The sequence below is a fragment of the Alternaria viburni genome (genome assembly GCF_023758015.1).
Source record: "Alternaria viburni strain BMP 2772 chromosome Unknown scaffold_44, whole genome shotgun sequence".
Classification (NCBI taxonomy): domain Eukaryota; kingdom Fungi; phylum Ascomycota; class Dothideomycetes; order Pleosporales; family Pleosporaceae; genus Alternaria; species Alternaria viburni.
This window is the reverse complement of record NW_026055813.1, coordinates 90,930-111,758: the sequence shown is the minus strand read 5'-3', so window position 1 is coordinate 111,758 and position 20,829 is coordinate 90,930. Positions and strand designations below refer to the sequence as shown.

At 51.7% G+C, this 20,829-nt stretch overlaps 8 protein-coding genes across 8 annotated transcripts; 3 read left to right on the top strand and 5 right to left on the bottom strand.

The window, feature by feature from the left end:
- Positions 1-1,553: 1,553 nt before the first annotated feature.
- Positions 1,554-5,043, bottom strand: J4E79_011574 (uncharacterized protein; the record flags this gene model as incomplete). The annotated part of the gene is made up of 3 exons (XM_049360403.1): positions 1,554-1,632; positions 1,688-4,724; positions 4,773-5,043. The coding sequence occupies 3 exons, from the start codon at positions 5,041-5,043 to the stop codon at positions 1,554-1,556; spliced, it is 3,387 nt and encodes a 1,128-aa protein (XP_049205164.1).
- Positions 5,044-5,328: 285 nt separating this feature from the next.
- J4E79_011573 (uncharacterized protein) lies at positions 5,329-6,533 on the top strand (the record flags this gene model as incomplete). Its single annotated transcript, XM_049360402.1, has 2 exons — positions 5,329-5,489; positions 5,540-6,533. 2 exons carry the CDS (start codon positions 5,329-5,331, stop codon positions 6,531-6,533), a joined length of 1,155 nt encoding a protein of 384 aa, XP_049205163.1.
- A 2,201-nt stretch (positions 6,534-8,734) lies between these two features.
- On the top strand, positions 8,735-9,451 carry J4E79_011572 (uncharacterized protein; the record flags this gene model as incomplete). The annotated part of the gene is made up of 1 exon (XM_049360401.1): positions 8,735-9,451. One exon carries the CDS (start codon positions 8,735-8,737, stop codon positions 9,449-9,451), a length of 717 nt encoding a protein of 238 aa, XP_049205162.1.
- A 607-nt stretch (positions 9,452-10,058) lies between these two features.
- Positions 10,059-10,907, top strand: J4E79_011571 (uncharacterized protein; the record flags this gene model as incomplete). The annotated part of the gene is made up of 1 exon (XM_049360400.1): positions 10,059-10,907. One exon carries the CDS (start codon positions 10,059-10,061, stop codon positions 10,905-10,907), a length of 849 nt encoding a protein of 282 aa, XP_049205161.1.
- A 93-nt stretch (positions 10,908-11,000) lies between these two features.
- On the bottom strand, positions 11,001-12,095 carry J4E79_011570 (uncharacterized protein; the record flags this gene model as incomplete). The annotated part of the gene is made up of 1 exon (XM_049360399.1): positions 11,001-12,095. One exon carries the CDS (start codon positions 12,093-12,095, stop codon positions 11,001-11,003), a length of 1,095 nt encoding a protein of 364 aa, XP_049205160.1.
- Positions 12,096-13,240: 1,145 nt separating this feature from the next.
- Positions 13,241-13,702, bottom strand: J4E79_011569 (uncharacterized protein; the record flags this gene model as incomplete). The annotated part of the gene is made up of 3 exons (XM_049360398.1): positions 13,241-13,294; positions 13,414-13,628; positions 13,675-13,702. 3 exons carry the CDS (start codon positions 13,700-13,702, stop codon positions 13,241-13,243), a joined length of 297 nt encoding a protein of 98 aa, XP_049205159.1.
- Positions 13,703-14,725: 1,023 nt separating this feature from the next.
- J4E79_011568 (uncharacterized protein) lies at positions 14,726-16,526 on the bottom strand (the record flags this gene model as incomplete). Its single annotated transcript, XM_049360397.1, has 2 exons — positions 14,726-16,327; positions 16,392-16,526. 2 exons carry the CDS (start codon positions 16,524-16,526, stop codon positions 14,726-14,728), a joined length of 1,737 nt encoding a protein of 578 aa, XP_049205158.1.
- Positions 16,527-17,995: 1,469 nt separating this feature from the next.
- On the bottom strand, positions 17,996-20,423 carry KU80 (ATP-dependent DNA helicase II subunit 2; the record flags this gene model as incomplete). The annotated part of the gene is made up of 5 exons (XM_049360396.1): positions 17,996-19,609; positions 19,656-19,906; positions 19,953-20,020; positions 20,068-20,195; positions 20,295-20,423. The coding sequence occupies 5 exons, from the start codon at positions 20,421-20,423 to the stop codon at positions 17,996-17,998; spliced, it is 2,190 nt and encodes a 729-aa protein (XP_049205157.1).
- Positions 20,424-20,829: the final 406 nt, after the last annotated feature.

The window sequence follows — 20,829 nt, the reverse complement described above, 5'->3', positions numbered from 1 at the left end:
ACTTATCTTGCCCCCCCACATGCATATCAGTACCGTCAATAAACAGCAAAAAGTGATGGACATGACGGAAATCGAATCCGTATCTCCAGAACGGGCCGGGTGTTAATGCCAGCCGTTGTTGCCCTCGCCTAAACCGTTGAAGGCCAGACTACCAGCCCTTGCTTGCTGCCACAAGGCAAGGTCCCAGCGTCGTGACCATTAGACCACATATCCTGCCGGTACGTCCATAGCGATAAGAGCAAACTGTAAGATTAATGTAAGCATGTACAAAACAAATGTATTAGCAAAAGAGAAGCTTTCAACTTCATACTCACCTTTCTTAGGCTGCACTCAGACCCATACTTTCTCTCACCCGCAGTCTTACCCACCTCTTTACCCTGCTCTCCTCTTCCATCGGGTAGATTCGACACCTCCGAAAAAGATAGGCACAGCGAGACTCGAACTCGCATCTCCCTATGTACATTTATGGCCTGGGTTGTTTCGCCCCCGAGCCAAGGGCCAAGCCTGCAGGACCAGCGGCAGAGCTACACACCCATCGCGGTTCTATTACTAGGGTATCTTGACCATTAGACTATATGCCTTGAACATCTTCGATAGGTTGCCGGCGAGTAAGAGAAGATATATCAGATCGAGTTGCAGCGTGGTAAGAAAAGAAGTGAGTTGTTTGAAGGCGTTTGTGCAGTCAAACATTGCGATAGCAAACCATGCCGACATAGCAAGGCGACCCTTTGCAGCGTCCTAATCCAAAACGAAACTATTGGGCCATCACGAACAGCAAAAATGATTCGACATGGCGAGACTCGAACCCGCATTCCTCTGCAATACCCAAAGGAAAACGATGGATACGCCCTAGTCGTCTAGGTGAGTATCTTACCATTAGACAACATGCCCTTGATAGTCGTTGGTGAGCGATTCAAGGATGGCTAAAGCTATAGCAACGGACATTGAGCGGAACAAAAAATCATGATGGACATGGCGAGAATCGAACCCGCATTTCTTGTAACCAAAGAAGTTAATCAGTGGGAAGTGGTGGCGAATGGAATGAGCCAAAAATTTGCATTGATGGAGAGAGCCAACGAGTTGAATCGCCAGTGGAGCCAACAATTTTCATTGTTGGGGAGAGAAGGTGGTGTACTGTGCTCAAGCGTCCTACCATTAGACGACATGCCCGGGAGATGGTGTTTGATGGGATGAAAGGGGATTTGACGGCATATGTGGATGCCAGTAGCACGCAATATTGTAGGAAGTGTGTGTGCGGCGATGCGGAAACGCCATGGTTTGATGCGGAAGCTGCTACGCGTCATCTTGGTGTGTTGTGGCAGTCGCTTATGGTTGTGGCAGGCGTAGCCGGGAGGGTTGTGGGAGCTTTCGGAAGGCACGATGAGGCAGGAGCGTGGAAGTCGACCACTCCGTAGCCCACAATCATCTAGCGGTGGAGACACTATGCAGTCATGAATTGCTATTCTATGTCGTAGTCATACCGATCAAGGGTATATCGCATATAATCATCGACTCACTCAGTACCCTGCCAACAGCCGCCAGACCGCTTCCATCTAACTCAACAACTCCTTGATATCCTCAATCCTCTGCACCCTCTTCTCCTCATCACTCATCATACCCAGCGAACTCGCACTGCAACACGTTAGCACCCACCCTTCATACCCAACCAATCTCTCGTTTCACTTACATAAACTTCTTCCTCTCCTGTATCCTAAGCATCTTCTCCTCAATGCTCCCCTCCACACAAAACCGTATTACCTTAACCTCCCTCTCCTGACCCATACGATGCACACGATCGATAGCCTGGGCCTCGACGGCAAAACTCCACCAAGGGTCCATCATGAAGACTTTGTTTGCACAGGTCAAGTTCAGACCTACACCACCTGCTCTCAGACTGAGGAGCAAGACGTATGGTTTTGGGGATGTGGTGAATTCGGTGAGGATCTGGGCGCGCACTTTCTGGCTGATGGAGCCGTCGAAGCGGAGGAAGGGGATGTGGTCGCGGGTTAGAGCTGGTTCGATGAGGTCGAGGAAGGATGTGAATTGTGAGAAGACGACTGTTTTCGCGCCCTTCTCTTCTTTGCGGGTTTTCTTGAGATGACCTAAGAGGGCTTGGGTCTTCGCTGAGCCAGTGACTCCGATGCGACGAAGGCTGATGCGCGGTGTTTGCGTGGAGGTAGGTGGTGTGTCGGCGGCGCGGAAAGCGTGGTTGTCTTCGTTTTCGGGGGCGTGGTCATGCCGGATGACTTCAAAGACGTCGCGCGCGTTGATGGGTTCGCGGCAGTTCCAACAGCGCGGTATCTCGTTTTTGTCGCGCTGATGGGCTATATAACTTAGTAAGCACTCCTTGCAGGCTGAGTGCCAGCAGCCGGTGACTGCTTGCTCGATCATGGGTTCTTCGGAGCAGATTGGACATTCGGCCGCAGATTCGTCTTGGATCTGTTTCAAGACATGTGCGCCGAACCTGTTGACATCTTGGTCGCCCTCGGCAGTGAAACGCTCAATCAGAGAGGAGAGATCCATATCATCCGCCAATCCATTGGCAAGATCCGATGCTAACGAGGCGTCTTCTTCGTCAGCGACAAGGTTGCGATTGCGTGTCAGTACAGGATGGCAGCATGATTGGCGTAGTCGTAGAATTTGCGCGAAGATGGTTGTATAGGACTTCATCAGTGTGCCGGCCTCTGCATTAGCGTTGACTAAACTCTTTGCGCGCAAAAAGATGTGGTCGTACACATCCCGCTCGTCCTGTGACAACACGATCTTCTCAACTTCGATCGTCCGTGGGGGCAGTGGTACCAAAGCTTCACCGTCGGGAGTCTTCATGTCCTTCGTTCGACGAAGCACCAGTGGCTCTAGTACAGTCTGGACTACGTTCAAGGCACGCACAAAGTCGCCGGATTCGAATGGTACGGTGATGAATGTCTTCCAGAAAGAGAAGTTCGCCCATGGCTCGACCTTGAGGAAACGAACCAGACTGAATAGATCTTCCAAGCGGTTCACGATGGGTGTTCCTGTGAGCGCCCATCGGTGTTTTGCACTGAGCTCGTAACATGCTTTCGCCGTTTTCGACTGCCGGTTTTTGATGTAGTGCGCTTCGTCAAGGATGATGCGGAAGTACTCCAGCGAGAAGATGCCACCATGCGAGCCACGGTTCCCTTCTTGGTTAACCACCTGGTTGTACTCTGATAGAACTGTGCCGTAGCTCGTGATGATAACGTTGGGCGCATTAGCTCCGTTTGATGCGCAACACAGCTTCTGAAGGTTTACAGCCTTCTCCGAGCCATAATAGAGCATGGCCTTCAGTGTACCTTCTTTGGACGCCTTTTCGGCTTCGCTGTGCCATTGTGCCAGCAATGACATGGGTGCTATGACGAGTGTGGTGTATGGCGCAGGCTCAACTTCGGCACTGAGCTTTTGCAACCGGGGAAGAGCCTTCCGCGTCGCCAACGCATCCTCGTCAACTTCTGTCCTATTTGTATGGATCAAGCTGAGCATCTCAATGGTCTTGCCCAGACCCATCTCATCGGCGAGTATACCGCCAAGGCAGTTCTGCTCTTGTTTCGGGAACTCAAGCGAGAGCTCGCCAGAGTACGGATTGACGTAGAACATAGTCTGGTCTTCGATGGTCGGTATTGGCTGATTGTCTACATCGTGAGTTGGCCACTGGTATTCCTCCCACAAGGGATGCATCGAGGTCTCCTTGTCCTCTATCGACTCATTCCTTTCCTTGCTGACCATCCAAAAGAGCGCCTGCTTCTGATACTTGCGCAAGTCCATGCGGAAGGTGCTCGCTGGCTCCATGGTTGGGGTGTCAAAGTCAAAAGACTGCGCCTTCTTGTACAGTGAATCGAGTTGATCTTGTTCCAGCTCTTCTCCTTCTTCGGCTTCGTCGGGTGGCGGGGAGGATATGGGGTTGGTGGACATCGCAGGCGTGGAGGATGTTCCGTTCTTCGGCTTCGGCTTGTCGCCTTTCTTCTCTTCGCTTTCTGCTGCCTGCAATAGGCCTTGTCGCTTGTGATTCGCCGTCTCTTCATTTTCGCGGGTCGGTTGGAGGTTGATGTTATCGAAGAGCTTCACAAGACCAACTTGGCGTAACCGAAGGTCTCGCTCATCGGATGATTCCTTCTCTTCGAACAGATTGATTTCTCGATTGTTGTCCGGTTTGGCAAATTTACGCGAATCGAATGCTGCGCGGACGAAAAAGGCTCGTAGCTGTAGATATATGGTATCGCCTGTGCGTATTTTGTCGGGCGTATAGACAACCGAGCCGTCGAAAGAGCACACTTTCTGATCGAGGAGCACAGATACCCATGCTGCTGAATCATTGTCCAACCTGCCGACTTCAGCACCACGTTCATTCATGAACCTGACTACGATATCTGGCTTTGAGAGTTTGATGACCTTCTTTGCCTTGTTGAGTTTGGGTTGTGGCTTGGTGCGCTCGATGCGTATCTTTTCGTCGTGCTTCAGCTCAGATCCGCTTTTGGTAGCAAAGCCTACGACACCGAATGAGCCGATATATCGCTTGCTGGGCATCTCTCGCAGTATCGTGGGTGTAGAGGTGCCTGAACCTGGTGTGGACGCATTCGATATTTCGGATTCGGTTCGATTGAGGGTTTTCGCTATCGTCATCTGAATGGGCTGTCGACCGGATTTGAAGACGGGTGCGGGGGACGGTGAGGGCATCTTGCTCCATGAGCCGTCCAAGTAAAGGTTGATCGCTACACCTTGTCAGCCATGCAAGTACAACCTCACACTTACTGGCATACCTCGTTCTACATTGCTTCCACTGACGTCTTTCAGCTTCTGCAGTACCGTATGAGAGAGTTCTCCAACAACTGCCTGGAGCATTCCCACGTCGAAACTCCCGAAATCGGCCTCCTCATTGCCGTTACTTTCGTCTGGTGTATCTGCGGCGTGTAGTGGCGGCGACGAAGGGGGAGGTTCGATGGGTTTCGACTCCGGCTGAGGAGGGGAGGAGTCTTCTATGAAGAATCGGCGCTTCTTGACGGGTCTCTCGTCTGGGTGTGGTGACTCCATCGTGTTGTGTTGTGCGTGTTGGTGTTGCGCTTTCCTCGCATGCGCCCAATTCGTCCAGTCGCGTCGACGCGCTTTCACGTGGCGACTGCGGGTGATCGACGTAATAGCGTCATCCAACCCACCAGTCGCCGTGCACTCTTTATGCCTTACGAGCAATTGCGCCTCCCCCAGATTGCGCAAACACATGCATCTTCTAGGGCTGTAGATCGATTTTGTTTCATTCTCTGCTCGATTCCCATGCATCTTCGCTCTGTACAGTAGTTTTCGTCTTCTCAAAAGTTTTCAATGCCGCCTCCGAGGCTCCGCATAGCTCCTGTCCGGCGCATACACACCTACCCAAGACCACGACGGAGGCAATTTCACACCTCGCCACGACTGCACAATGCTGCTCGCCCCTCAGAAGATGAGATTGCACGCGCACGTGCTTACTGCGCGAATCTAGTCAGGTACCTTCATAACGGCAACTCTCTTCTGTCGCACACTGACGAAACGGCAGAACATATGATGCGCCCTCACATGTCCTCCAAACCTTCATACCGCAATCCTCCCGAGATGCCTACCTCGCGATCCGCGCCTTCAACGTCGATGTCGCCCGCGTCGCCGACACTACCAGCACACCCACAATTGGCATGATGCGCATGCAATTCTGGAGAGATACCGTCACGAAAGCATTGGCTGGCACACCTCCGAAAGAGCCAGTCGCCATACTGCTAGCACAAGCAGCTGAGGACCTGCATGAGCGATCTGGTGGGAAGGCGCGACTGAGCAAGAACTGGTTCCACCGCATCATCAACACGAGAGAACAATATCTAGGGAACCCACCGTATCCCACGTTGAGCGCACTGGAAAGCTATGCAGAGAATACATACTCGACCATGTTGTATCTGACGCTGTCAGCGCTGCCTCAGGCTTCGCTCACCACCGACCACATCGCATCGCATATCGGCAAGGCCATGGGCATCGCAGCTGTACTACGAGGCATCCCGCTCATCGCATTCCCACCGCAACAGCCACTAGGCACTAGCAACTCTATGACCGGGCAGTCTGGACCCACACAAGGCGCCGTGCTCCTCCCACTCGACGTAATGGCCGAAGCCAACGTCCGCGAAGAAGACGTCTTCCGACAAGGCGCTTCGGCCCCCGGTCTCCGCGACGCCATCTTCACAGTCGCGACACGCGCGAACGACCACCTCATCACCGCGCGCGAGATGCTGTCCAAGCTGCGATCCGAAGGCACACTCGGCCACGACTTCGAACACCAGAATGAGGAGGAACACCAGTATAGCGCACAGCAGATGAACACAGGGCAGGAAGCACAACTAGCGGAGGTTGAACAGGCATTCGGTGTCTTTATGCCGAGCATAGCAACACAGTCCTGGCTGGATAGGTTACAAGGAGTGGACTTTGACATCTTTGATGCGAATCTGAGGAAGGTCGACTGGAAGCTGCCCATGAAAGCGTATTGGGCGTATAGTCGGCGGAAGATATAATGCTCAAAACAAATGAAGCAATAACACATCGAATTCTCAGAGCTGCAATGCTTTCTAAACGATGATGCTGATCATCACCAATGCCTAAAATGGTGGGGTACAAATCAAAAGTCCGGAAGTCGACCAACGCCATACGATTTCGCTTTCTCTTTTTGAATACCTCCTCCTTCTGAAGCTGAGGTAGGAAGAAAGAAGGAGGTATGGTGAACGTATGTCTCTTTATATACCCTTTCAGGGCGCTTGTCGCAAACGAGCTGGTAACCTCGGTGAAGTTCCATGAAAAGGTCATCGGATTGTGGGAATCGCGATTTTGAATAGCACGGCAGGTCTCCACAAAGAACGTCATGCATGTAGATATGAGTTCTTTGAACAAGCTCTCATGAAGCTTCCGATATTGGTTTTATTATCTTCATTTCCACTATCAGAAGATCGAAGGGGCGCCGCAACACATCCACCTCATTCCATCGAGTTTTTATGACCTGAGCTTTCGAATATCACGTGTCGGAGACCTCAATCATAGAGTAGAAGCCGAACAGGAGCAGGACAGACACTCATGTTGACATGCTCACAGACTTTTGGAGGTAATGTGTTGAAAGTTGGCTTTCAGTGGAAGAGAGAGAGAGCAGTGCTCATGTACCCGATCCAACGTAGTTTTGGGAGGCAAAGGCAGTGCTCATGGTTCCTTTCTGATCTTTTTTTGGAAAGCGAGGGCCGAACACATGAAAGGCTTGATCCCTCGTTTTTGGAGCAAGAGAAAAGAAGGATGGACTTGAGGAGTAACTAGGTGCACGAAAGGCGAGATTTATATATGCCAGGAACCAGATGTGGACACTCAGCGCAGCATATAGCGAGGCCAACATATTTTCGGTTTTTGATGTGCTCTCATGTTCTCTTGTTGCTCAGACAAAACATAGCCACTATATCCACCATTTTGGAAAGTCTCCCGGGCTCGGCGTGCAGAACAACATGTACAGGTCTTGGTTTCGTTTTGATATCTTGTTCCAAGTGAGAATGGAAAATGAAAAGCAGAGAGGATATGTCATCTACCAGTTTTGGTGGTAAAGACTCAGAGGTTATCCTTTGCGCAAGAGCGGGGACAATGCTCATGGGTCCTCTACCGCTCCTTTCGGGACAGAGAAAGGCGGACACATCCCATGCTAATATTTTTGTTTTGTTTTGGAGAACAAAGTCGATAAGGAGAGGAGTTGAGGAAGACGAGCGAAGGTCGAGATTTAGATATTCGATCAACTACCAGCGGACCAGGGCGCAGCACGCGGTGTAATCTCTTGTTTTTGATTTTCAACATGGTTTCTCGTATGTTCTTGTCGCGCAGACAGAACATGGGTTGATGAACCGTGACTTTTGAACGACTCGGTGCCGAAGAGGACATTGACTGTTCATCCGTGTATTTTGAGATTTTGTTGGAAGTAATGATAGAATATAGAAGTGAGAACAGTTTCAAGGCTGCGAAGCCTTATATAGACCAGTTTGCGTTGCAGGCTACTCCCCATGAAAATGCTGCCGGCCGGAGGTCAGCTGCACATCGCACGCTCGACTCGATATTTTGAAACATGGACATCCATATGGTTTTTGAAAATTTGAATGAAGAGACTGTTCAGGGGAAGAAAAAAAGAGAACAAGAGTAACGATGCGTAATTTATACTCCTCCGTTCTCGCCGCAGACTTGTAATGCTGGTAGAGCCCGACGTAGTGCGGGTTGGCCGGACATGCGCAATGATATGTAGGATTGGAAGATGACCGCGACCATGACAACGTCGCTTCTGTTGGCAAGTGAGAACCTACACAGGAGGTATGCGTGCGGTACGCGCGTAAAGTCAAAGCAAACTATTGATTCGGATGAATGACACGGAAAGCGAGGATCAGAGCCCCGCCCTTTCGTATCCGATTTGGTTAGTCTACGCATCCTGCGTGTCATTGTCCTAAAGGATATCATGTCGCAAGTCCGTCATTTTGGTAGTAAGATATTCTGACTTTCATTTCCAGAATTTTGATTGTGTCTGTCGCACGTACGGTGGTCGAAGATGGCGTCAAATGTACGTGCCCTTCGTTGCGACCCCCTGACCTCGGGACTATCCCCAAGCTAATAACGACAGCCAAACGCATCGATAACCTGGGCGGCATCTCAGAAAGAAGATGCGTCCAAAGTTGGGTTTCTAGACTTACCGCGCGAACTTCGCGACATGATCTACGAGTTCGCGTTCCGCATCAAAGGCGCGGTTCTCGTCTACTCGCGCGACCCCTTCGCAGTTCGGCCGGTGATGAGAGTGCTGAACATCCGACATGGCGGCGAAGGACCGATTGAACCACAGCCCTTATGCAGCGGCCAGATTCCGGTAGCACTCATAAGGACGTGTCGACAGCTTCGCGCAGAAAGCAGCCCTGTTTTCTACGGGTCCAACGTGTTTTCCTTTTGGGCCCTGGGCAACATCGACGTGGGTTCCGCCAATCGGTGTTTGGTACGGCACATTGTGACTGAAGCAAGTCCTCGCGGCATCTTCGACAAATCTCTCGAGCACGTCAGCTATTGCTGGAAGAGGAGGTTTTGGCCTGAGATATTGCGTAGCAGCGAGGCTATATTGGAGCACTTCCCATACCTAGACACGCTGACGTACTCACTGAAGCCACCGCGTGAGGAGGTTTGGAAACCTGCTTTCTTTGATGTGGCCAACAAAACTAGAGAGCAGCGTGTCGATCTGGTTGCTAGTTGGATGAGTCAAATGTGTCCTTGGGAGAACGAGCGACTGCGTGGGATTGTGCATCTCGAGATGGTGCCTTCGCCTGGGCTCTCGAGAGATGAATATGCGGGTTCGCGGTTCGTTCTTGAAGTTGAAGACGAAGACGTCTGGGACTACACCGAGTTCGTGGATGCATTCGAGCGGATGAAGATATCGATCTAATTAGATAGGCGGAGAAGCATATCGATTATACAAAAGCAATATGAGCATTCTGTGGGTGGCCACGTTGGCAGAACCATCGTTCGGTGCAGGATGACGGAAGGAGGCATGATCGGGTGAGCCTTGCCTTCTCCGCCACATTGATCTTATTTCATGCGCCGTTGGCACAATATGTGCTTTTCTCCACACGATGCAAGCAGAAACTTGAAGTTTGGTACCGGCATCCCCACGAACTGGTGGCTCAACTGGTAAGCGACGAGGCTAGATCGCCGGCCGATTCCGGCAACTACACCCAAGCCGCAGATGTCAAGCACGGCATCAAGAAAACGCCATTCCGCGCTCAGATCTCACAAAAAAAGATCCAATTGTCATCGACATGTTTCTCCGACCAGCGCGCACCTGCACACGTTCACTCTCCACATCAACCCGCGCAATCACGGCCCGGCCGTCCATAAACCCACCAAACGACGCTTTCCGAAACCGGCAAAACCTAGTTCCCAAATTTTCGACAAAACAGTCATCTTTGCAATTGAGCAGCCGGCGATTCATAGCAACCTCCGTACCGCGACTTCAACAAATCGGCTCCGCAGAACGGATTTCAACATCCAAAATGGCAGGCGACGATCACTACCTCACGCTCTCATGCCCGGATAAGGCAGGCATTGTGTATGCCGTCACGGGCCTGCTGGCCAAGGAAAACCTCACGATTCTCGATCTGCAGCAATTTTCCGACCCAAACTCCAAGACCTTCTTCATGCGTGTACATTTCGGCCATGCAGCAGATGTGTCCGCGCTGCAAGAGAGCATGAAGAAGCTCGCTTCGGAAATGAGCATGACATACCAGATCCAACGGGTAGACTCCAAGCCCAAAGTCCTCATCATGGTATCCAAAATCGGACACTGCCTCAACGACCTCTTGTTCCGCGTCAAGTCTGGCCAACTCAAAGTCGAAGTCCCAATCATTGTGTCCAACCACCCCGAGTTCGCGGAGCTGGCAAAGAACAACGGCATTGAGTTCCATCACCTGCCTGTAACCAAGGACACCAAGGAGAAGCAGGAGACGCAGATTTTGGATCTCATCAAGCAACATAATATCGATCTTGTTGTTCTGGCACGCTACATGCAGGTCCTCTCACCGCGCCTGTGCACGGAGATGTCGGGCAAGATTATCAACATTCATCACTCTTTCTTGCCTTCATTCAAGGGCGCGAAACCTTACCACCAGGCTTACGAGCGTGGTGTCAAGATCATTGGTGCGACCGCACATTTCGTCACCGCGGATCTGGACGAGGGACCGATCATTGAACAGCGCGTTGCGAGGGTCGACCATGCCTTGAGTCCCAAGGAGTTGGTCGAAGAGGGAAGCAATGTCGAGAGCCAGGTCTTGGCTGCGGCAGTCAAGTGGTGGAGCGAGAAGAGGGTGTTTTTGAACGGTCAAAAGACTGTTGTGTTCAACTAAAGCATGCCATCAAAAGTCGACGAAAAGCAATGTAAATATACACATGTGTCATTGAAAGCGTCTGAAAATTAATCTACAATGGGTTGCGCACGCTCACCACTTGACGCGCAGGCCTTCGAAACTTCTCGGCATAGGTGGAAAGTCAGCAGACAGACCATCTTCGCCGATGTACTTCTCCTTGAGTAGCAGGCAGGTCGAGCATAGACGCTCGCCGATTGAGTGTTCACCGAGCCAGATCCGGCCTTGAGCGCTGTAAAGCAAAGTCGCGATGTCGGTGAACATGTTCGATGTGCAGTTGATCTGGAGGTCGGTATCGTTGAAAACGTGAGGCTGGGCGTCGGAGAACTCGTCATCCGATTGCGTATCATCGTCGGTATCGTCCGTTTGAAGCATCCCGGTATAGCCCTGAAGCTCTTCTAATATCGTCGAGCCTTTTTGAATCGTGTCGCAGACACAGTTCGAGTTGTGACCGGACTTGACGCATTCTGTGACGGCTATGCGCGCAGGTTCGACCAGTCCGTCAGCAAATGGACCATAGTCGTCTCCGCAGTGCGTGCATGCAGTCCTTGATGACTTTCCAGCGCCGTGAGGGACATGTTTGGTCTGAGTCAGCGCATGGACGAAAGTCCGTCGCGTCATGCCAAGTTGGCATAGGTAGCGATCGAGCTCTTCCCGCAGATACGTTTTTAATTGCTCGATGCAGTCCAATACTGCGTTGCACCAAGCTGAGTAGATACTCGGCAATGCTTGCAGGAATTGCTTGTGTGTGAGGTTGTCCTCCATCCAATCAAAGCCCTTCATCTGCAAGAAAGAGCCGGCGTTCACGACCATTGGCAGCACTACTCGGCCGCTTGCACGCAGAGCAAGCCAAGAACCTATCGCGTCCAGGTGTCTCTTGCTGACCCCCGAACGCTCCTCGTGAGAAAGACCGAGGATCTGCTGGATGTAGTTGTTGTGACGGGAATGATTGAGAACAGATCTCATCGCGTGTTGCAGGGCGGACCAGATATTGCGCGCGCTGAATTCGACATACTCCTCGTTCACGGTAAGGTGAAGTAGCCACGTAATACTGTTTCGCGAAATAGGAACTCGTTCTCTCGCATACGCTCGCTTGAGCCAGTCATGTACAGTCCAGCCATCACTGTCGGCGTCGGCGATGTCAATGCATTCGCAGAAGAGTCTGAGCATGGCGATCTTGATGTCAGCGTGCTCATCGGTACAAAATGCGACGAAAAGCGATATGGGCGATCTAGTTTCGTTAGCAGCGGTGCCGTCAGTTGACACTGGGGACCCACAAGATCGCATCAGAAGGTCCTTCATACACAAGTGCAGACTTGTCTGCCCCTCCCTTGATCAGCAAAGCGCAAAGCTCGACGTGACCTGCAGCGGCGGCAAACTGGCCAAGTCAGTATCCTTGAATGAGTTCTCCACACATGTGTAGCGTCTTACGTGCAGTGGCTTCCATCCTTTGGGGCTCGTGTCTACTACGCTAGCCATTCCCTTCTCCAGAAGCGCTTCGACAGCACGGGTTTGACCGGTGCGACAGAGCTCGAAGATGAGCGAGTCATCGGGAACCGGGCAGGTTACTGTTATGTTACAGTTAAAGAGCCAGCTCCGCCCCCCGGATGCCACGACAGCTTCGAGGCCGCTCTGAATTCCCATGTACTGTTGCCATCTTGTAGGGTATAATATCAGCGACCTGACGATCTGGGGCTTCCTACGTCTCTTGGAAGACTTATTGTCGTGATGAATAGTCGTTGTGCGTAGCCAAGCACATCCGAGTGCAGTGCGGATGGTTGAGACATGGTGTCTTACGCGATACCGCAGATTCTCCCCATAAACAAAAGTCTTGGTCCGCAGCTGTCCACATTCATCGATCGTATAGCCGTCTTGTGAATAGATCTCCAGCGATGTCGGATCGAAGGTGGTGACCGCAGTTTGTGCGATGGCGTGCAACATGAGCTCTTGTACCTCATAACCGATCGAGCTGCGCTCTGTGAGCATTTTACCCAAAGGCTGTATTGCGTTTGTCGTGAAGGAAGACGTCATTCGACGGAGGGAACGCTGGCCAACAAATTTTGAGGGGATACTTTGCACTGGTGTCCAACTAGACGCGTCCTCGATCCCAGGCAAACAAAGTGGGCCTTTCCGGACGGGTTTAGAAGCACCATGTCCTTCGATCTCTCCAAATACTTTCAATCTTGTCGAAAGACGAGAAGAGCGAGCTTGAATCACGCTAAGTATGCATGGTCAGCGAACCGCTAATGGCATGCATAGGATCGAGTCGTACCTTTCGTGGGCCATAGCTAGTGTGAGTGTCGACTTCGTGTCATTCAAAGAGTCACGGAACCGTTGGATATGTTTGCTGTGAAGCGCAGCTTTGAAAGCTGTACGGACTCGTTGCCTTCGCGACAGCGATGAAAGTCCGCCATCGAATCTTTCGACAATGAGTGTCAGATCCTGAAATGATCAGTAGTAGCTTGCGTGCCGAAATCGGTACACTTACTGCAATCTTGGCTCGGCAGTGTTGTACACCTTCTGCTAGACAACCACCAAGACTGTTGCCATGGGATTCGACTTTCTGGAAGACTGAGATGAGGAAGCGTAGATCTTCCTTGATGGCAATGATCTCCCGAGGAGCATCTTCGACTGTCTCCCAAAACGTGTAAAGTTTGATGCAGGCTTCGGTAAGTTGGAAAGCTACAGATATGACAGCGAGGCCTGGACGCCATTAGTAGAAGATGACGAAATCGTTCATCGAACGTACCGTTCGCCGCGATCGAAAGTCCTTCCATTGTCTCTGCGGCCTGATTACTGATTGCATGGCAAGAGCAGTCGGATTAAGGCTTATATTCCAGTGAGCCTACTGCGGTACAGCAAAGGGGCGAGGTTCACTCACGTCTCAGCATTGCCCGGTTGTGGCTGCGCCAATGCATGCTCAATGATTCCCCTGCAGGTCGCCTCGTGCTTTACCTCCACCAAATCCGTGCTGAGCATGCCTTTGAGCCTTGCGCATGGTCATAGCTGGGAGACCTTGAGACAGCATCGAACAACAATGTGCGCGGCAGGTTGACGCACTTGTGTGAGTAACAGCCATGATAGTAGCCCATTACCTTGTTTTTCTCCGGTTGTAATATCAGCAAACTTCAAGGCTTTGCAAGACCTGCCCATAAGCTTGATACGACTTCGATGTTCGGGCGACGGTTCGTCAATGGTGCTCGGATTCAGGAGGCTGGGTCGATCGACGCTTCCGCGGAGCCTTCCGCCCCCACACTATCCACTTGTGGGTTCAGCCGTCACGTAACGGGCGTCGAGGCCGACGCGTTCCAGGGAGCTCTAGAAGACGACATCGCATACAATAGGTTGGGGCATCGCGTGTCGCAAACTCAGATAAGATGGATGAGAGCCTACTGGGCAGATGCACGGGAAGGACCAGCGCGCTAACGACAAGAGCGGCACGTGGGCAGCCACCCGCATCTGTTGGCAGCCACCCATCTCGTTTGGGTTTACCATTATATCCATCGACGTACGTAAACAGCAAATAGTCATTGCCATCTGGAACGCCTTAACTACCCGGGCTGGCGTCCGGCTTGATTTCTCCGAGGACGCGGCATCAGCGCTAGACATACATATACGGTGGATACAGGCTGCGCCAGCCGAAACGGGTGCAGGACGTTGCACTGCTGTTACCAAAAGCCTGTGGTTGGAATTAAGTCTCTTCAATGCTCTACTACATTACTTGTGATAGCATGCATCGCATGCTTGCAGCAAGTCGACACCACACATAGTAGCTATTCATCCTCTGTCTTCAGCTCCACTCACATCTTTCCATTATGCCGCCTCGTCAAGCCTGCATATGGCGCACCTCTAACAATAGGTGCGATTTCCGAAGCAACACCAAAAGCACAGTGGTTCACACTCTGGAAGTCGCCAATCCCCTGATACCCATGTTCCCTCATGTGCTCTGGATCGTTGCTATTCGCAAGAACACCAAACTTGAGTCTAGTATGCATCACCTCCAGCGGGAAAGGGTCGTTACCCAGACAGGCGCCACGACTGATGTCATCCAAGGTGGTATTTCGTGTGGTAACCAGAATGCGAGAGAAGCCTGTCGAGAACGTCGTCCCATCTTGCCAGATTGTGAAAGCGCCGAAGAGGAGAATGAGGAGTGTGATGAAGACGACTGGCGCATAACATTGCCAGAGCCGTTCCGGGACGTAGACGAATGAGGATTGGAGTCGCGAGCGGTTCACTGTGAGCTGTTCTTCGGCGACTGCTAACATCTCTGGCGCTGATAGCAATGACAGAACCATGTCTGAGTAGAAAGTCTCGATCTCATCCTTTAGGTTTTGCTTAGGCTCGCTGTTCTTCTCGACTAGTCGTGTCTTTGTGACATCAGAATAAACTTGTGCGTAGTAAGGTCCGGGTAATGGCGGTTCGAGATCGACGTGCCCACGAAGAAAGTCCCTGAACATGTCGCCGACAGCATGGTATGCGGCCGTTTTCTTGTAGAGGCCCACATCGCTCCGAGGGCTGATGTAGTTTTCCGCTGGTCCCGGATCGAGGGTGTAGTTGATCTTGCCGTCGACGCCCCGCGGAAAGCTGGTGTCTACAATGAGCCTCTGCGGTTCTAGCTTGACCGTGGAATTGAAGAAGGGTTCAGTGAAGTTCCAGCTAACTGTATACTTAGTCTCCATATGTATGCAGCGCATGATTCGCGCATCATAGCGATGTGTCCAGTTCTTTGCAAGAGGGTCGTCTTCCGCGAGCTTTACTGTGGAATTGAACGCATAGCCAATCCAGAGCGCAGGTTCTGACTTGAAGACACCCAGGTCGACTGGAATGTCACCATCAGGTATACCACCCGAACCTTTGCGGAAGTTGTCGGCTTGTGGGCGGGCATATTCGCCCTCGTCGACGTCGGCGTAGTAAACGAAGCGGCCTCGCGGTGCCAAAATGCTCATGTTGAAGGGCGCACCCAATTCCGTTAGTCTCTCATCGTCATCTGCACCACTTGCTATTTCTTCGCATTGGTAGCTCGGCCCAACAAAGCTTTGTTCGTACATGCAATTGTATCGCCCTCCACAAGCGTCTTGCCGAGCATCTTGCCTAATGTTGGGTCGGTCCACGTTGCTATAAGCCAGCAGAAGAGCAACACGTCTTAACTCCGCCGAAGGCTGATCGTAGTAGTCAAACCACCCTGGTGCAGTACCAGATAAATCTGTGGTATTGTAATACATCATCGATCTCTTGTTGCTTCCGTCGGCCAACCTCACCGGATGCCGCCAGTCTTTTGTGGACTCCATCGAGAAGTTCAGCGTGGAAACGTTAAGATCGATTGTCTCGCTGTCGAGATAGGTTCCGAAGGTAAGCGCACCGGGCGAGAAGATGATTGTTGCCAACGGGACCAGCCAGATGACCTGCAGGCAGACGTCCCCGGTTAGTCATGTTTCGCATACAATTGTTGCGGGGATAATTACTCACCAAGGCAATAGCGCACAGGAACGGTGCACTAGAAAGGGCCTCCCAATTGCCAAAGATTGATGGATCTTCCGTAGCCCCGAAGATCTGGTCGATAGACAGCACTGTGAAAGCCTGGTTCCTAAACGCTCTCCACATGCGCTGACGAAAGACCAGAACCACACATCCGCCGAAAGCAAGCTTCGATAGATAGGCAAGTGCGCGCCCATACAGAACCCAGCGAAACTTCTTGTCCTCGTCATCTTCTCGCTGGTGATGCAAGAAAGTATACAAGAGGTGTTGAAGAAGCGCAAACACGATGCCCATGATGAAAGCAAACACCATGAGTGCTGGCCCACGCCAGTTTACTCGCCATTGAGTTGACTGCGTCGCTCGGTGTGCTATCAACCTCTCGGTCATAGGATCTGTTCGCGCTCTCGAGATACCCGATCCAAACGAATACAGCGTATCTGGTGTTCTGGAGTATGGTGGTCGTGGCCCTGGAGAGTAGGTAGAAGGAGAAAAAGCACCAGCCTTCGCATTAGGCGTATCCTGCCGCCAATACGTAGAGCCTGGTGATTTGGGTGATGGCATGGGCTCCATTTGGATACCTAGGCCTGGGTCGTTAACGCTTTCGCTGTATCTTGATGGCGTCCCGCGCCTGCTGTCGGTGGACTCGTCGCTTGTTCGCGAAGGTAAAGAGGCATAATCTGGTCGGGATATGCGAATGTCTGGCGATGCAGGTAAATATGAGTATTGCGGAGTTTGAGGATCCATGTTGGCAGTTGTTGGAGGCGTCAAAGATCGGATTGGCACATAGAGCGCTTGGCTGGATCATGTCTCAGTAGTTTGAGAGTCTGTAGTTGCATGTTTGAAGAAGATAAGGGTCTGCACTGTGGAATAGGTATCATAGATGGTTTTACAAAAGACCGGTCAGCATTCTCGGAATGGCCGCTCTGGCGTCGTAGCTGAGCTGCATCTTCCTAGGGCTGAGCTGTAACCGTCAGCTGGCAGGGGTTGCACACGTTAGAGGCTCATCATCTGATGTCAGTCGGTCCCCGGTGCTCGCACGGGAGTGTCGCGACCACAACGGCAGCCAGCCGCATCGCGCGACCGACTTATCATGCCCTTGGCTGCGCCTGGTCTATTCGCGCGCGGAAACTATCATAGTGGCGACGGGTGGCTTACACATTTGAAACGGTTAATGCTGCGGTTGAACATGACGAAGGCCTGATGAGCGGTGTCGGGGTGTCTGGTGCAGAAGAGCCATGGAAGGAGGCACGGAGGAAGCTCGGACGGAACAGGTGCGTTAGCCGAGAGTCATCCGCAACAAGACATGTACGTGCTGCAGCAGCAAACAAAGTCACCACTACAAGACACAAATACATTTGTGCATACGATCATGCTACAGTGATCTCGCTACATCCGAGAGGCAGTATTGTAGTACTGAACTTGCTTTGACCTACGGAAAAAAGCAATTCGCAATCCCACATGGTTCCCATCACGAGGGCGCAAGGCGATCGACGGTCTCGCTATAGGCGGTTGAGTGTGGCATAATATCGCAACCGGTCATTGGAGCCTGTTCATCTATTTCAGGCCGCCTTGTGCATTTCGACAGTTCAGTCCCCTTAGATCTCGTAGAATCTCCTCGCTTCATCCTCAGTCACAGCGCTAGTGTGGCACCTGTTCAAATCCACAAGTCCATACTTGCTACCCTTGATCTTCCACCACATATCGCGACGATTCCCGTTGAGCTTTCCACCAAGTATATCTTCCTTCAATTGCCTGATGAAGGGATTGTATATGTCTGGTTCCTCGAGCTCGATAAGCTCTTCGCGCATGACGCGAATAGCTTCAAGTGCCCGTCCATAAGCATTATCGCCCACGCTGTTGCTGATGAGGTTGCGAATCTCCTTTGCAACGTCGTCCACGGCTTCTTGGATAGCCTCCATGTCGTCAGACGCGGCAAGGGCTTGCTTGAACGAGGGTATGAGGTTGTTGGTTTCGATCTTGACTCGCTTGGGGTTGCCGAGGAGTGCGTCAACATCGAGACCGGAGAGGGGCTTGTCGCGATCTCCACGCTGGCGTTTTCCTCGGCCTTTGACCTTTGGTGGGACTTTCTTGACATCTGCTGCTTCCATCAACCTCTTCAGTTGCTTTTCCGATGCGGCGAGGAGCTCTGCTGGTGGCGCGGAGTACTTCATTAGGATCTCGGGTGGGTCGGGAATAGGCAGCGTAGGGTCGGGATGCGTCGCTCGCCACTTGATTACATGCCCAATGCGGTGGACAAGGGGTGAGAACGTATCCTCTGGTTTCGCGTATTCCTCTGGGTTACCCTCCTCGTCGCGGCCAAATGCCGATAGATCCATTGCGTCGACATAATCGCTCATTGCGTCAAGGAGCTTGTCGGTAGGCAAGTCTCTATGCTCTGTGATAGTTTTGCCACTGACTGTGAGCTTTCGGTCTAACGGTGGGAACTTGTACCGTCTCATGTCTTCCTCGAAAGGTAGCTCAACATCGACTAGAGCCTCCCACTCCAGCTCGATACGGGGGACAAGGAGCAGCAACACTGGAGGTTTGAGGTCTTTTGCCACCAGTCTTGCGATCGCATAGCAATCGGCTTCGTAGAGAGCGTGAATGAACGAGGATAAAGCGAGCTGTGCTTGGGTGTTGGCCTTCTGCGGCACTATGTAGTTGGAACGACCCAAAGGGAGATAACGTTCAAACTCCTCCATCTTTACAAAGCCGACCAATTCTAGAGACTGTTGGGTTTCCAGTTTGACGACATTCATATCGGACTCTGAGATGTGCACTGCAGTTCTGCCGTATTCATAGCCGCGCTCTAGCTCGTCGAGCTCAACGGGGTTCTTCAGACCAGGCTCATCCAGGTTGTCCACTTGGTAGACGCGCTGGTTGTGGACTGCTGCCAGATCGGGCATCGGCTGGTCTTCGCCCACGACAGTCGCCGATGACTGCCCCGATGCGCCCGGATCCGTTCGTACTGCGAACGTACTTGCTGTGGGCGGCTTTGATATCATAGTACATGGATATCGTTCGACGTCAATGGTAATGGTGGCCTCGTACTTGCTAGCATCTCCCAATGTAAGCGAGCCTCTGTAGCTCTGAACAGGGCGGGTTTCCTTGAGACGCGGTGTATGAAGTTGATCGACGGCTGTCGCAAGTGTGCCGAAGTTGCCATCGCAGTCATCTATAAAGCTTTTCAATATAGCTTCGTTCTTTGCCTAGATTGGGTCAATCATGGTCCGCTTTGGCGATCGTGTCATATACCTTTTCAGCGTTCTTTCCCTCCTCTTTATAGCCCACATCTTCGTCATCAAAATCGAGACCGAGCAACACGATCTCGAATGGAGCAGCCGGGTCTTTGATCTTCGCCGCCATTTCTTCGAGATCGCTTGTGTCCATTTGACCGCGACCGTCAGTCACAATGATCACCCTGCGATCGTACTTCAATGGGTTGCCTTTGGCACCTTGTGTCGCATTGCCAATCATGTAAACGGCCACCGCAAGTGCGGAAAGCACTGTGACGGTTAGCAGGAAGTAAAACTAGAGATGCATGTGACTCACAGTCGCCGCTGTCTGTCTTGCTTGGTTTGAGTTGATCTTGCAGCATCCGAATGTCGCCGAGTAGATACCTCGCACCTGTTAGTAGATACAGCATGATTCCTATCCGACAGCTTACTGCTTCAAATTTGAGAATACTTTTATATTCTCGTATCCTTCCCCTTCTTCCATGTTCCCAGCAAGATCCGTCTCATCTGTCCGACAGCCAATCACGCTCATCAGCGCGGTCTTTCTGCCTGACGCGACCTACACATCCATTAACCTTCGAGACATGACGGCATTGAGCGGTAATTGAAGCTTGACGAGCATTGAACATACTAAATCTCCAAATGAACGTCGACTTACAGTAGTGGTAATCTTGTCCCACACATACTCCAATGCCCATTCCAGGTCTGTCTGATCGCGACCATGTCTCTTTTCACCCATTGACCGCCCCAGATCTAGGATGTAGACTGTCGCCTCTTTACCAGCCATGATTGCGTTATAGTATACTTCTTTTACGCGCTTCGCGTGTGGTGACTAGCGTCGCGTGCCGCTAACTTTACGACGTCAAAACACTGAAGGTCGGATGGACGATGTGCTTTGGCAACGTTGGACGTGATGAATTGGAGAAGTCGCAATTAAAAGAAAGAGCGAAGGCGTGAGGTGTTGTAGTCGTCGCATCAGACGGCACGGTGTAGCCTGTTGCGTTAGGCAAACGTGGCACGGACCATGCACTGGAACGCGAGAACATGTGACGAGCTAGCCTCATGGAGCCCTAGAGGAAGAAACGCAGCGTGGTTTCGCTCATACATTTACGGATTCCTTACAATCAGATAGAGGCTTTTACTGCGATACATGTTGAGCGATAATACAGCTGGTTCAATATAGTCTGCTTTTA